The following is a 16,775-nucleotide window of genomic DNA, read 5'->3' on the forward strand; positions in this document are numbered from 1 at the left end:
TTGTTCTATCAATTCTCTCTCTTCTTTTCTGCCTGCTCCTTTCTGTTACATCTATGAAGCCAGCGCACCAGGGGAACATATCTGCTCCCTGTGCACCAAGGCCTTCCTCCTCCTCCTTTTCCTCCACCTCCAGCTCCTTTTGTCCAAAGCCTACCAAGCTGGTTTCCTCACCTCCTGATGAACCTCTTGTCGAGTTTCCTCATGGCGAGGCCAGTCCCACTCTCTTGGCCATTCAGATCAAGCCTAACGTGGCTGTATCTGTGGCTTGACTCTTAACCCATCATTTGTATCACTTGGTGGTGATGTACCAATGGAGGATTATAAGAGAATATAGCAAATGGGAAGGAAAACCTCAAACATGTAAGTGCTGATAAAGCAGAACTGGGTTATTAGTTGACTGGTTCTTTTTCCTCCCTTTTCCACATGTCTCTGACACACTTGTGGGTACACTCCAAGGTGAGAAACATGTTAATGTTACCACTTTTATTCATTTTGGTTTATTAATTTCTCAGCCTACCACCTGGTCTTTCTCTTCCTTCAGAAGTGAGTCTGTCATGTTAACTGAATAGCAGCTTTCTTGACAAAGTGCATAGCATTAGCAGCTGCTAAGGCATGCTTTATTGATTGCTGTTGTTTTTTATAAATTAAATTTACTTCTACTGCTCCTGGCATTTAGTTGTAACTTAGATGTTTCATTTGTGAGGCAAAGTTGAGGTTCATGAAAGCAAATCTTACCATACAGTTCCTGGCGACTTTCTACAAGTTTATTATTCCAGAGCTCCAATGGAGGGAAACCACTTTGTCAGATGCATTGAAAAAAATAGAGGCAAGAGGTTAATTATGTTGAATTGCTTTTTCAAGTAGAATTCAACTTCAGTGGGGAGAGAGATGTTTCAGTCAATGTTGCGAGTATTGAGCTGAGGCAGAGTGTGGGCAGCAAGGCAAGTTGACCAATGAGTGCACTAAAAAAAACGATGAGCTTGGTCTTAGCTTGGAGATCATTAAGGGAACTGAGAAATCATTAAATCTCGAAATGGGACCTAATGGAAGTCGATGAGAGAACAACTATGGATATTTAATGAGCAGCACTGCATCATGTTCTCATCTTTTCAGAAATAAATAATGAGATACTTGAACTTCTCTTTGAACAACAATAAATGTAGAATGTGAAAATAGCATGGGGAAAAAGAATCCTTTGGGCCATCCTCTCAGTAAGTGATTTCTACAAGCCTTAATTAATTATCGGAGTTACTTGTGAAACAAGCTTATGTGAAACTATGGCACCATAAAATGTCTGTTTAATTGTTAGCCTCAAACCACATCTAGATTACCTTGAAACTCTGAGAGTTCATTACCCAGAATTATTGAAAAATTGTCAGTGTAATTTCATTCTGCTGAAGAACACAGGATGAATTCTGCATGAAAACAGCTCTACGTCAGAAATCCTGGTAAGCAATCTTTGTTAGGAACAATGCCTTATACTGTTGCTGTAACATACTCATTAACCTTCAGGTAGTTCGTACGTAGGAATAGGTATGTTATTGCTGCACTTCTGACTGGTAACGTCTGATTAAATATTTGAAAGGAAAAGAAAAATCAACAGGTCTGCAACAGGCAGGAGTATTGGGAAAGGAGAGATGGGATGTGAGCTCTGGAGCTGGAGCTACTTCAGCCAGTTTATCCCATAGGGATCCTCCTTGCACAGGTGGATCCTCAGCCCGGGCAGGAGAGCAGGGGCAGTGGGGAAGCAGTGGAGACGTGAGGGTAGTTACACCATGTAGCCTTCTGCATCCGGCTTAGCTGGGGAACTGGGCTCCCTTAATTCCCTCTGTTGCCAACAGGAAAAGAGACCAGCTTCAGCAACAGGCAACTCAAGCTGCCCATGTTACGCTTATTTTGGAACATCCTGTCCATCTTGACAGCTACCTTGGACTAGTCTTTTGCTAGGGCTTTGAGATGGCTGCACAAGCATGGAAGAGATTTTGAGTTTTGAGGAGTAACATCCACAGCAGCTCTTCAAAACAAGTCTATCTCTCATAGCACTCTCAGGTGGAAGCTTTGCATGTTGAATAGTCTGTGGTGGGTTTTTTTTGTTTGTTTGCTTTTTAAAATCTTTTCTTCTAACCTCCAAAATGTCTGTTGGGCTAGAATGTTCGTATTTCTTCCTTGGCTTTATGGCAGTTCATATGATTTAATTCTTCTATGCATCTCTGCAGAAGGGCAGCTGTAGATACAATCAGGCTTTTGAAAAGGTGCAGAGCTGTAGTTCTCTCCTAGGGAAACCTGAATTTAAATGGTTATCTACAAGAGGTGGACAGAAGAGCCGTGGCATCTTCAAACACTGACAAAAGAGACTGCGATGGGCACTTTTTCTGATCAACATGACTATAATTAAGAGCCAAGAAAACCTAATTTTTAGAGAAATCTTTGTGGTTGTAATTCCTTTCCCTTTCTTCTCTGACCTTAGGTAATGAAAAGGGAAGCTGGGAAGTGACCAGTGCTGAAAGGCCAACAGGATGCCCGGTGGTTTCTGCCTCAGTCAGCCACATTTGATCCCACACTCCCATTTCTTTGAGTGAAGCAGATGGCAGAGTTCCTATTGAGTCAACAAGGTCCAGGATTTTAGTGGAATTGCTCATGTTTTACACTGGAATGAGGCATCTGGGACTCTCCCCTGTAACACTGCTGGGCACTGAGGCTTTTCTGAGCTCCAGAACTGGAAGAGAAATATTTTTCTAAAGCATCTCTGAAGAGTAGTGTCTGGTTAGTGCTTTATTGCTGGCTGGTCGGCTCCATTCAGTTACTCCTCATTTCTGTTAACTTCTAACTTGTTTTCTGTTTTGTGTCTGACACAGGGGTCAATTTTTCTGCGAAAGCTATAGTGCAGTATGGCTGGGAACCGGGGAAGTTGCAATCTGATCAGGTTGAAAGTAGTCATCTATTAGTTTCTCCAAAGCTTTTTACCTTTAAGGGTGTGTTGCACATTTGTGGTGTGAGTGATTTATGTACTTTCACACTCAACAGAAAATAATAGTCTTTATATACATGAGATGTCCTTGCTAGTATGAATAGAATTCTGCTCCCGTCTCAAGTAGCAACTTCTTAAGCTTTAAGTTTGTGCATATTTGGGCTCTACTTTTCTCACATGTATTGTGTTCTTTGGAGTCAGATGAAGACTGCTAAAAACATGTGTGGTCTCCATTAGCTTTGCAATTATGTCTGCCTTTGCTAATAGATGGGAAACAACGGTCTTCAAGGGGAGTGGACAAATATAATTTGATATTCGGTCCTGGGCTGTCCTTAAGACAGAACTGAGCTTTTCTTAGCATTTCTGAAGCTGTCCTGCGGCCCTGTATCAGGTGGCACTCCCAGAAATGGTTCCTCATCTGGGCTGTGCTGTATCAGCAAGTCTGAGCATAGTGCTCAGTCCTGCAGGTGTGTGCTGAGCCCTGATATAAACTGAAATATGTGCATATTTGCTGGGTTATTCATTGTTTATTAATATCAAGGCATGTTGCCAACAGCTTAATAATCACTTGATCAAATTAGGAGTTTTTAAAAGAAATAGCATCACTATATATAGTGATACTTTTAATAGTATCACTATATATTTTTAATATTCTTCTGTAGGAGTTTTACGTTCCATTAGCACAAGAAACTGTTTTTAAATATTCCCAATTCCCTGTGAGGAAGTAAATTATTGCTAATTCCTGATCGGATAACAGTTATCTTGCCTGTGATGCAGGTCCCCAAAAAGTATGTTTGCTTTTTTCTTGCACAAGAGCCACAGATTGCCCGAGGAGGGTGTTTTTGGTGGGGCTCCCTGAGAGAAGAAACGCTGTCAGTATGGTTCCAGGAAGCAATAAGCACCTTCATGAAAATAACTCAAGTCCCCATCCTTAATCCCTGCCTATCCTTTTTTATCTGATGGACTCAGCGAGGGCTGGAGGATCACAGTGCGGCTGAAAACGAAAGGGAGTTAACAAGATGTGACCAGTCAATGGATAAAACAATAGGCGAAACCCTCCACGTTGTCTAGTGCCCAGGTGTCCTTCCCATGCACAGGTAGCCATGTGGATCATGGTGAGTTTTCTCTGCTGCTTAACGCTCGGAGGGCTGCCACGGGCGGGCGGCTCCTGCCCATCGCAGTGCAGCTGCGCCTTCCACAGCCTCAGCGAAGGGATGAAAGCCAGGTATGCCGATGCTCTCCCCAGGGGGGTTGCCGCTCTTCCTCTGGGTGTCGGGGACTTTATTTCTTCTCCTCTGTAAGGATGCTCGGAGGAGAAAATATTGCGTCCAGACTTCGTGTCCATTATTTTTCCAGTCGTTTTGCGCTCTAGCTTTATTTGCAGAGGATTAGCTTCTGAAAACACAGTAAGCTGATTTCAGAGAAAGCATTTGGGCATCTCCTCTGTGAGAACAGAAGTGACATAAATACCGCTGGTGCAATGGCAAAAAGGGAATAAAATTTAAGCAACATTTTCTTTTTTTTACCTTTATGCTTAAAATGTTAGTTTTAAAAGGCTTTATTCTGCTCTGCTGGTTTTTTTCTGAAGTGTAACTAGATTTGGTTTATGTTGTGGTACCAAAAACTGCAATTCCATTTACTTAAAAAATCCTTCAGTTGGAGATTCTGGGCAAAGCGATAGACTCTAGATGAGAATGAACCAAAAAAATAGATAATAATAATAATAATAATAAAAATGGAAAAAGATAATTCTCAGACTGGAAACTTTCAGTTAAAAAAAAAGACAAGACCAGAAGGGCATCCATTTTTGAATGCAATGCCATTGTACAGACATTTCTCTGGAGGACTGTAATAAAAAAGTCTTTCTGAAGGATAATCTCAAAGTAATGATCTGACTTAATGAAATACATGCTACATTTTTATGAGGTGTGGCTCACAGTAGAGGAGGTTTTGTGATAGAGATACAGTATTTGCAAAATCCTTTGGAAGAAATTTTTTCGAGACAAGACCACGGTACTGAAATGAAAGGCTGTCCCCTATATTTTGGATCCCCATGAAATAGATGTACTTGCTTATCTCTTTTATGGTGCTATAGATTTAATACCAGAAACCTTCCCAGTAAGAAGCGTGGTAGAGACACAAGTAGTCTGCAATTGTTAAAAGGGAGTGCAATAGCAGGAGACCCAATTATTGCTCTATAAATGTCAGTTCCCAGGGGAATTTCCTCTCAGTGACTGGAAAAAGCTGTAGTGTGTTTTGGTAAGATACATAATAAAGCAAATATCCATTAGTCCCTTAAGGAGCATCATGTCACCTTTTTTTTCTGCATTATGATTCATATTTCTCACTAGTAGAAGGAGATTATCCCATAGATTAAATGTTTAGTGCTCACTGACATAGTTTAGGGGCACTATGAGAAGCACACTGTTTTACTGCCGTGAGTCTCTGTTATCAAACATTTTGTGTCATGCCTGCACAAAAAAAAATGTTTTATTGAAAGAGGATTTCTGGATTTTTCTTATTTGATAGATTTTTCTCTTCCTCAAAATCTCAACTTTCCGCTGAGGGTGGGCAGGATTTAATGCCACAATAAAAGTGCTGGATGAGAGTAACGTACTATGCTTTGATTATAAATTAACAATTTAACTGTAGGCTCAAATAATATTTAACTCCGGGAAACTGCATGAGCAGTTCAGCGATGTTATTTGTTTTTGTTGATAGTAGAGGAATAATTGCTTTCAGCCAAAACCAATCTGGTTTTGGCAGCTTTGTAGTATTCTGTTTATCAGCCAGGCAGTATGGTAAGAAAATGTTACTTGACTGATCACATTACATTTCTTGCGGCATCTTGTTTAGCATGTGGAGTGGGACATGCCTATCTAACCTGTTACCTTTTGCAAGGTGGCTTTGTATTTTGTTAAGAACTTGCCGTTCTCTCCTTACTGATAGGCAAATTAAAGTGCAGTCTGAGAGACCTGTTTTGCCTCCCTTCATTCCTCATAGCTATCTACAATCCTACATCTTGGCAAAGTCAAAGTCACAATTTTTTGTACGAAGGCTGCGAAATTCAGCATAGGGTTTTCATGATTTGACCTCTAGAGATTAGAAATGGGAAGGAATGATTAAGACACATAAATCTGCCTTGCTTTTAGTATAGTATTTTCCAAAGAGTTAATTTTCTGCACTTTCACTCTCATAACTGTACATGCCTGCAGTGCAGTGACTGCTACCATCTGTACACACCTTCCAGACTATTTCATAGTAAAGCAGAGCTTGCTGTAGTGTATTTCCAGTGAGTTGTTAGCTGACTTTCTTATCCTCGTTTCACAAACCAAAGATCCTGTGCTGTATTTAAGCTGTATTACTTCCTGCCATCCCACAGGTCAGTAAGGCTTCTTTTCCTATGTCTTTTATTGTTCAATTTATGGATTCTTTTGTTTTAACATGCACTAGAATCCTCTGTTGTGCATGCATGCTGTCACTACTGTTTATCATAAGGACTCTAAAAAAAAGTGAAAGAAAGAAAAAAAGCAGGAACACTATACAGGCCAGACTCAGACTCACACCACTCCAGGAGAGGCACAACACTGCAATCTTTGCAGTCAAAAAGTATATATGAATTAATTACTGCAAGTTGATGTACTTATGGTGATGATGTAGACATCAGCAGCAAGTAAGAAATGACAAGAAGAAAAAAGAAAGGCAGATCAAAATCTTGCATTAAAATAGAATTTCAAAACATTTTCAAAATACAAGAAAGTCACATCTGTGGTTTTGTTTCCCCACCAGGACAGTGCTGTGTAATGACCCGGAGATGACCCTCACCCCCGTCAACATCCCCGTAGATACATCCAAGCTTCGGATAGAAAAGACAGCCATCCGCAGAGTGCCGGGAGAGGCTTTCCACGCACTCCACAACCTGGAGTACCTCTGGATGCCATATAACTCCCTGGCCAGCCTCAGCGGGATCACCTTCAAGGGCCTCCGTCGCTTGCAGGAGCTGAGGCTGGATGGGAACGACTTAATATCATTCCCCTGGGAAACCCTAGCTGACATGCCACAGCTAAGGCTTCTGGATTTACACAACAACGAACTTACCTCAATCCCTCCAGATGCTGCTCGTTATGTCAGGAATATCACATACCTGGACCTGTCTAGCAATAAGCTGATGACTCTTCCTCAGGCTCTTATTGCCACCTGGGCCAGCCTCCAAGCTGTTCCTTACTTCCCCAATGATAACTCCAAGATCATCCTAGGTAAGAGAAGCGCCTGTCATTTTGCAGGGGGCACAAATGTCAAGAGCTGTGCATCTTATTGCAGCATTTTCACCCACTGTGGTTACCCCAGCAAGTATACTGCTAATTTAATACCCCATATAAAGTGTGCAAATTCATTTACATGTTAAAAAACTCACCTCAGGCTCCCCACGCCTGGCTTATTACACCATAAACTTCATCACTTGCTTGAATCTTTGTAACACAAAATTGGTGGCTCTTGCTCAAGCCCTTTTTATTTATTGACACTGCCATTTTTGACAGGAATACAAATATGATTAGAGCTCCACATCATTCATGTGCTCTTTTCTAATAACAGTTACTATGGAATCGATCCATTTTAGGCAGCATTAAATAAAAAGATGGATATTTATTATGTTCAAATTAAAGAGGAATAAAACCATCACTGAGCATAAAATCTGGGTCAGGACTGCCAGTTTGCCTCTTTCCAGAGCCTTGTTTATCTGTTCACACAGAATTAAACCCTAGTCTCCCCAAAGCCACCAAGATAGTGTTGCCTTCAAGGGCAGCTATAAAGTTACAAGAATCCACTTTTTGGTGACAAGTCTGAGCTCCTCAGAAGTATGGCTTTGGGACAATTGTCCATTTTTGTGTCAGAGAGCGTATTAAAGATGACTGTCTTGAATCCTCTCAGTTGCAGTATCCCCAAATGAGGTTTCGAGCACATTTACTAGTTCAGGGGATTACTATTCAGCCTTTTAACCATCGTGCACTGGTTCAAATCCACGGCAGGTTGATGATGGTTCAGAGTTGTTGCCATCTGCTGTCTTCACTTGCTATGAGCTGACCCAGCTCCACTGGCTGTGTTTGATCTTGGGGTGTGTGCCTCTGTGAGTACTGCCTCTACAGCCACGGATGTGAGTTCAGGCACTTGCTGATAATCTCGTCAAAGACATTGCAAGTTTTCTCTCACTCTGGAAAGTACCCGCTGCTCTTTGTTCTCTGGATAAATTTGGGGGGAGGTGTTAAAGTTTTGAAAACCAGATTGCAGTGGAAAGAGACACAAGATTTTAAAAAGATTCAAACTGCCACCTACAAAGCTTTTAGTATCCTTAGCAGATGTTGTTTAAGGTTTCATTAGCATCAGGTCAGGAGCAGGTATTTCATCCTCTCGTTTTGCTAGATGCGGTATCAAGTTCTTTAAGCCAAAGCTAGCTGTTTGGGATTGCCCATTTCATTTGTGGCATGATAAGATACTGCCGAGATCATACTCTTCTCTTTATTTATTTTTTAGAGTCAAGTTACTTGTAAAAATGTTATCCCATTCAATATAGATTAGAACATCATTTTGTCGAGAAGAACAGATCATGCCTTGATGCTCGTGGCCAACCTGAGCGTTTATGTAGCCAGGTGCGCACAGGCTGCTTGTGCCAGGATCCTAAAAAATTCATGTAGGCAAATGAGTATAATGCTAATATTAATATGGTAATGTATAGACAGTCCGACTCTTATGTCCTATCCTGCTGACACCCATAGGGACCAGGTGTTTGAAACGCATGTCCCTTGCAGGAGCAGAATGGGAGAACACAGCTGCACGTTTCCATTTCACTCTGCCCATGAGTGTTTCTCATAGAGGCATAAAACAATCCATGAATAATAGTCAGCCAGTCCCTTCCTTTGTCTACAGTGCATCATTGTGACTCCTCGTCAGAGCCCTTGCTTGTAGACTACTTCAAGAAGAAGTACTTCCAGTAGCTTGCTGGCTGATAGTCTGTGCCAACGCTGCAAGATTTTGCCCATGATGATTGCCCGCGTGAGCCCACAGGACTGTGCCGTGCAGGGCAGCAGAGGGCTCACTGGGGCTTTGGGCTGCTGCGGCATCAGCTGGGGCTGGAGCACCTGCCGGGGAATCTGGAATAAATTGTTATCTAGTGCATGAAGTCAGAAGTAAGCTTCTAGCAAAAATGCCATAAAACAACAAAGCCAAGCTGAACTTTCATTCTTTATTTAGTCCCCTTAACATCAGTGTATAAATTTATAAGAAGTGCCCTCCTGCCAAGGCCCACCACTTTCAGACTTTTCAGACACTTCCAAGCCCAGGGAGGATGGTATGCAATGGTCTCAGCAAGAGATTTTTCAGCAGAATCTTTAAAAAAACAGTTTATTTGAAGCCTCAGGGGCTTTTGATCGACCCTGTGTTTCTGTTGACTCTAGCAAATTCAAGCATAAATTATGCTCATGGAGCCTTGTGGTGCACCCTCTGTGCTTGTGTCAGAACTTGGTTCTTGCCGGAAAGCCACTACTTGCATGACTACCACTGCAGTGCACCGGGGCCAGCAAGAGTGGGCACCGTAGGGTGGGCAGCTGCGAGTTCCTCCTGCTGGGAATCGAGGGAGTATTAGTACTCTTCACGTTCAGGCAGTTGCCAGCCCCAAGCCACGTCCTTGGGCTGCCTGCGTAAAAGAGGAGGTGAAGCCCCCTTGGAGGGAGCAGAGCTCATTGCCATGGCAGGCAGGAGGCCTGGGACGCCGTCTTCCTGGCTTAGGCTTCAAATACGTGCCTGGAGTTCGATGGTATAAATACCCCAGTGCCAATTCTGCTAGCTAAAGTCGTTAGAGACCATAAACTGTCCATAGGACAGGTGAATGTGAATATTTGTAAGAAGGATGACACAGATTTAATCAGAATGCAGCAACTACTGTTCCTGGATTGCTCTAGTTCCAATTTTGCTTTTTTAGTACCGTCTTCACAGGTCTATTTTTAGTAGAGTAATGTCTCATTTTTTCAGAATTTGAGTTCAATAAGCGCACACTGAGATAGCAGAAAAAAGAAAAAGGAAACATTCTAGGACTCTGAAACAGGAGGGTATTCTTCAATATACCCCTTTCTATGTGTATATTCTTAATATAGTTATTGTCTATTTATGTTCTTTTATATACCATAACATGTATATTCTTAAATTTACTCCTTAAAACAATTCTTTCATCTTATCAAGTGTAAATTAGCATTTCAGGAAAAACAACTGATTGATTACTAAAATAAGGAAAAAAACTTAGAATAACAGGGCTGGAAGAGAACTCTTACAGTCAAGTAGGATCACCTACACCTATTGCAGGCCTGACAGTTGGCCTGATAATCTGGCTAATACTTTAATAACGACCAGTGAGAAGAATTTCCTAGCCTGTCTAAGGAGGAGACTCATACCAAAAAAATCCACACCCCAAAACAAATCAACCCTCCCCCATGGCTACTTGTTTTTTCCATCCTGGAACTAAATGTGGTTATAATAACTTCTTGCTTTGCTTCTTTACGTGCATAAATACTGATGTTTTCATGATATGAATAATCTTGCCTTGAACTTAAAGAATATGATTTCAACTCCAGATTTTGAGATACCTCAGCAAGCCATATTTTTTCCCTTTTCCTAACTGGAAACTGTGGGATCAATTAACCTCAGCCAACAACAGCAGGGGGCTGTCGGGACACCACCAGCCACCCCGCATACCCTGCATATGCACGGGCAGTCCTTACCAGGGCAGATTAGGAGCCTATCACAGTTTGTCCTGCTGAAAAATAGAAACAAAAGTGGCAGAAAAAAAAGGTGCTGTTGGAGTGACTTAGTGGTCTGGTTTATTTTGACAGGCTTGCAAGACAATCCTTGGGTATGTGACTGCAGTCTGTATGAAATGGTCCATTTCCTGAATTTCCAGTCTCCTAACATAGCATTCATTGAGCCCAGGCTGAAGTGCTTCACCCCCCGGAGCCTTGCAGGAGTCTTCTTCAGCCAAGTCGAGCTAAGGAAGTGTCAAAGCCCCGTTGTACATACGTCCGTAGCCAAAGTAAAGACCATCCTGGGCAGCACCGTGCTGCTCCGATGTGGGACAACGGGGGTGCCCATTCCGGAGCTCAGCTGGAGAAGGGCTGACGGTGCTCAACTAAACGGCACAGGTGGGTTTGGTTTAAGCTTTTCTCACACACATGGACTAAGTGAGGGAGACGTGCACCTTTATTTTCTACGGACTGTGCAGCAAATGGAAGCTTCTATGACAATAGATCCTTCCTACTGATAAAAGACCCAAAAAAAGAAAGTGGTGCAAAATTAAAATTCACTATAATTCACAATAGTATCGTGTGTAATTCACTATAACATTGTGATTTTCTATAGACTATAAAATTACTTACATGTTGATGTAAATATCATCAGATAAATGTATATTATCATGTGTAAAAAATTGGTTTTGCTTTGTTTCATAACAATTGTGGTGGTGGTGAGACACATCAAGGGGCTTTCTGCAAACCTGTTAGAGCTAAAGAAATGAAATATGTTCAGCTGTAGCAAGAGGCTTTTTTAGGTTAGTTATTCAGTTATTCAGTCGCTGAAAAGGCTTCCCACTGAATTATTTTGTGGGTCTTTGAGAGTAATGATGAGCTACTATTAATCACTTAGTAAACATCTCTGGCGAAGAGATGTTTGACGTGAATTCAACTGGAATTCAAATCTTCTGTGGCAAAGAAAGAAAAGATTGCAAAGATGCAACATTACTGATATATTAAGAGAGAAAAGAACCACTAAAGTGCTGAAGGATACAATACTTCAATGACAATACTTCCAAGAAATAGTTCATTTCTGATGGATTGACAAGGTCTCTTGGGAAAATGCTCTGTGGGAGAAATGCTGACCAGGTCCCTCTTCTGTGCTCACTCCTCTTGTGTGGGGGAAGCCTTCAAACAACTACTGTTTTTGTGACCAATCATGTTTTCATTTCCATTCACAAGAATGGACCACAAATTGCAATGTTGGTCCTTCAATGTGTGGGGAATTTAGGGAAGAAAGCTTTGCTGCACTCAAGGCAGTTGTTCTTAGCTTTTTGCCCTAGAGGTTTTACATCAGGACCTGAACCTTCATCCCTCCAACGTCCCCTGAATGCTACTGTCTCCCAGGCCTGGCCCTGACTTTCACAGAGGGTCTAAACTCATCAGACAGATCGCTAAGTACAGGGTGCGATCTCCAAAAGGTTACTGGGCTCCTCAGTGCGCAGAAACAAGGGAGAGAGCATTTTTCTTTCACAGCAGTAGAACCACTTGTAATAAATATCCTTTTTTGGGATCTGCACAGGTCATTGCTCTGTTGTGCATGATGTGCAGGATGTAGCAGAGCTGCTTCTCATAATGATAATATCTACCTATGGTGCTGCGAACATCCCTTCTACACTTGAAAGAGAACCACAACAACAACAACAAAAAAATGCTTTCCTGAAAGCATATATTGAGGTTACTTTGAGGTACAACTGAGAATGATGTATTTTGTGCCCCATTAAATCTGACTTTACCACCTTTCAATAAAAAGTTGGCTGAAAATATACATTATTTCTCAGCAATGGCAGCTTCTGTGCCAGTGCTATAATAAGACTGTTTGAAATGTTGGTGTTCTGAATAGAAAGGAGTGAGAAACAGCCCACAGACTGTATGTACAGGGAGATGCCGTAGGAAGACCAGTAGCTTTATGTTTTTTGATATACCCATTCAGTAAAAAATTAAACTGAAAAAGTAACTCCTGCTGCCATTGTATTTCACTGCCATTGGAACATGCCCTGGTTGCCAAGGCTGGATCCTGACGCCGCAAGGGCTTGGGAGAAGTTTGCATCCTGTCTTACTTTTGCCTTTGAGACATCTCCCTGGTTTACCTTTCAATGAGAAAGGGCAGAGATAATACGTGCTCATCCTAAGGAGGCTGGTTAAATAATGAAGAAGGTGCTTTACCCTTCTGCATGATCCCATCTCTTTTTTTTCTGCACAAAAAGAAAAAGCAAAAAAAGCTAGTTTTAGCCTCCTGGTAAACCAAGTGAGAAAATCAACACTCAGCTGTATATGTATCGTTCAGGGGTAAGTGATCAGACTTCCCTGTGTTTGGCTCAATATAAAAACCTGCACTAATTTAGCAGTAAAAGGGATATTATTTTTCAGCTATTTTTCTCCGTATACTCTAGGCTAGTCAATATATGTTTTTTAGAAGAAAATCTCCACTGTTTTTATTTTCTGGGACTCAGAGAACTGCATCTAATGTTCAACTAGGTTGTGTTACTGCCTACTCCTTCCACTCTTTTAAGTATTGTACCTACAAAAAGCTTTTAAGCTTTTTTTTTTCTTTAAAATGGAAGAACCTTTCCTGTTTTGTTTTCAAACTGTACGTCAATTGGGAGGAAATAGCATCAAATGCTTCACATATATTTGGACTGAAGCGGTGTAAATCCCAACATAACCTAATTTTGATGTTAATGTCCCTTTCTTGGATTTACTTTGATTTTGTAATGTTCTTGGTGGCAAAAAGAAATGATGATTCTCCTGTGTCGAGCAGACATTTGGCTGATTGAATCTTAATATTTTACAAAATATGTTATTAACTCTATTGATTATTCCCTATTTATTTTACAGTTCACCAAGAGATTTCCAGTGATGGGATGAGCTGGTCTATTCTGGGCCTGCCCGTAGTCTCTTATCTCGACTCTGGAGAGTACATCTGTAAAGCAAAGAATTTTCTGGGGGCAACAGAGGCGTTCATATCTCTCATCATCACGGACTCAGAAAGCACGGATGACCCCAACTCTAATGCCAAAGGCGCATGGAGCGGGAAGACGAGCGGGATGGAAGCAGCTGCCTACAATGACAAGCTAGTGGCAAGGTACGTTATCACCACCTCCACTGTGCCTACCCTGGGGGCTGGAGTGGGCACCGGAGAGGGCCTCCTCCTCCCAGATGTGGCACAAGATAGCAACGCCAGAAACCTGCTGGTGAGCCCGCCTACCAGTCAGCAGGAGCCGGAGCGACTCGTGAGGTCCGTCAGGGTGATAGGAGACAGCGACCAGAGTATCACTCTGGCCTGGAAGGCGCCTTTGGCAAAGAACACGACAGTGTTCAGTGTCCTCTATGCCGTCTTTGGAGAGAGAGACATGCGGCGGATCAATGTGGAGCCAGGGAAGACCAAGGTCACCATTTATGGGCTGCTGCCAAAGACCAAATACATCGTGTGTGTCTGCGTGAAAGGACTGATCCCCAGGAAGGAGCAATGCATCATATTTTCTACAGACGAAGTTGCCAGTGCGGGAGGGACCCAGAAGCTCATCAATGTGGTTGTCATCAGCGTGGCCTGTGTCATTGCTGTTCCTCTGACGCTGGTGGTCTGCTGCGGAGCACTGAAAAGACGCTGCAAAAAATGCTTTGTGCGGAAACCCAAGGAAGTTCAGGAGTCCTATGTGACCTTTGAAAGCCTGTCTCCTGGGGCCAAGGCGAAAGGTGTGGAAGGAGAATACTTGACTAGACATACCCCCGATGAGTCGAACAGGCTGCTGTCTGCCCGATCCAGCGTGGACTCAGAAGCAATACCAAAGATAGAGGGGCAACCTAACGAATACTTTTGCTGATAGTAATTAGGCTGATTGTTGGCTTGCTAGGTGGAAAGCACATGGCTGTACATACGACACTCTGCTCCAGCACTGCAGGCCACCCTGTCAATGCTTCTGTCTCTGACATGTTCTGAAGGAGGATGCAAGAGGCTAGGTGGTGCCCAAGCTTTACAGAAACACGTTGCTCACCCTGCTTGGGGCTTGCTGTTTTGTACCCAGTCAAAAGCTTTTGTGATAATGGCCTCGTTCTCCTGGACCACTTTTATTTTTGTAAAATGAAGCGTGCACACTGAGTGTGAGGACATTAAGCAACATTTCTGAGCGTGCTCTGCTTGGTGTTGTTTAGTACCTGCTCTGCAATATGCTAAGTATTTTATTCTCAGCTCTTTTGATGTTCTTTTGGTTGACAAACAGGGGAGTGTTTAGTAAGTTTAATATAAATATCTGTGAAGGTGAAGATTGAGAGTCTCACCTTTTACATCCCCCATGTTTGCATGAAACATGCAGCTTGATGCTTAATAGATCACTAAATGCAGATGTACAGCAACCCTTTCTAGTATGGCCAACATAATAACAGCTCTATGCTCTGAATTCAGAGAAATGTGCAAAGGAGATAGAAATCAAGGGACAAAACCCAATCCACTCCTAAGAATACATAATAGAGAGTGTTTTGTGACTGCATTTTGGCCCTAAACACTATTGTCAAGATTTTCTTGAACAACAGTACCACACAGATCTTTCAGTATCAGGCCTAGCTGGCATTTTCTAGCTGTATTGTAATTAGTAGAGTATGTTTTATATCAGCTGTGCTAGTTAAAATCATACAATATCCTACTCTGCAAATTGTGTGTGGCGTTGTAATGCTCTGTAATCATACTGAAAAACCTACATTTGGCAGTTCTGCAAAAATCTCCCAGACCAGCCCTGTCATTGCTGCTGGCTTTCCTGGCAAAACTGGTGGCGAAGACCAGAGGGCTCAGCCAGGCACTTGTGATTTGGTCATGAAAATGCCTTGCTCCATGCAGAGCAGGGCTGTGTGATGCGGTGGTAGACCGCTGGCCAGGCTCACGTTAGCCATACTTCCACAATGGCATCAGTGGTGGCAGAGGCTCAGTGCGGACTTCTGGGTTTCAAACATTTTACAAGTTCAAGAACCCTGAAAAAAACTGTCTAATATTCATCTAAATGTGCTTTCATAGCCATGGTGAGCTAATCAGTTTTTAAGTCCTGCAGCTCCACTGGAATTTGGATCTGAGTGCTTATCACAAAGCACTTCCCAGCTGTATAATTTTCCACTTCAGTCCCTCATGTAGTAATACTGTATATAATGTTTTTCTCTTTGTAATAGATATTCTTCATGAAGAAAATTATATATGTTCTGCCAAATGTTGAATGGGAGGGATCCAGCCAAGTTGAAATGAACACCGATGAAGCTTGCTGAATTGTTTTGAAATCTGTATTTGTAAATTTATTAGAAGGATCTCCACTCACGTTCTGGATGTGTATGTACAGTGTGGGTTAACAAAATTCACTGGCTGGAATGGAGCTCTGTATGGATTTTGCAAGTCCTTGTTGTGCAGGAGGATTTCAGTTATGTCAGATTATTACTTGGCCTGATGGAGAAAGGAAGTAATTTGATCTCAACATAAATACTAGCAACAGGGGATACGTTACAATAGTTTCTGATAGGACTCCCTGTATTCCTTACATTAAAGGTAAAGAAATTCTCTTGTATTGGGAGAATTTGTCAATCCCTATATAAAATAATGCATGCTACTTCTATCACTGGACTGTATGGATTTTTAGGTTTACAAAAAACATTTTGCAAAATTATGTATTTTAATACCACAAATTAATTGATGAAATATGTAGTATCTAATAGATCTATTACTTATTTATACAGTTGCATTTCCCAGGATTATTTTTAGAGTCTCTCTCCAAGGTAGAACAAAAATATTCTTCCAGTAGCAGTTTTTGGGATGAGTTGCAAGGATTGCTGTGTTATTTAGCCTGATTCCTGCCTGCTTCTGCAGCAGTATCACTGGGCTGTGCAGAAATCAGCCTGACATGGCCCTGGATGGATAAGCTAGCCCTGAAGGATCAAGGCTCTCCTGCAGTGAACGGAGTGGACCTACTGCCCAAGGACTTTCCTGTAAATCAGTTTTGCAGGAG

General features: G+C 42.0%; 1 protein-coding gene across 1 annotated transcript; it reads left to right on the top strand.

Annotated features, from left to right (window-relative positions):
* The first annotated feature begins 4,071 nt into the window (after positions 1-4,071).
* LRIT1 (leucine rich repeat, Ig-like and transmembrane domains 1) lies at positions 4,072-14,621 on the top strand. The gene is made up of 4 exons (XM_075155429.1): positions 4,072-4,193; positions 6,758-7,224; positions 10,846-11,151; positions 13,636-14,621. The coding sequence occupies exons 1-4, from the start codon at positions 4,072-4,074 to the stop codon at positions 14,619-14,621; spliced, it is 1,881 nt and encodes a 626-aa protein (XP_075011530.1).
* The last annotated feature ends 2,154 nt before the right edge of the window (positions 14,622-16,775 follow it).

This window comes from Calonectris borealis, chromosome 7 (genome assembly GCF_964195595.1).
Source record: "Calonectris borealis chromosome 7, bCalBor7.hap1.2, whole genome shotgun sequence".
Taxonomy (NCBI): domain Eukaryota; kingdom Metazoa; phylum Chordata; class Aves; order Procellariiformes; family Procellariidae; genus Calonectris; species Calonectris borealis.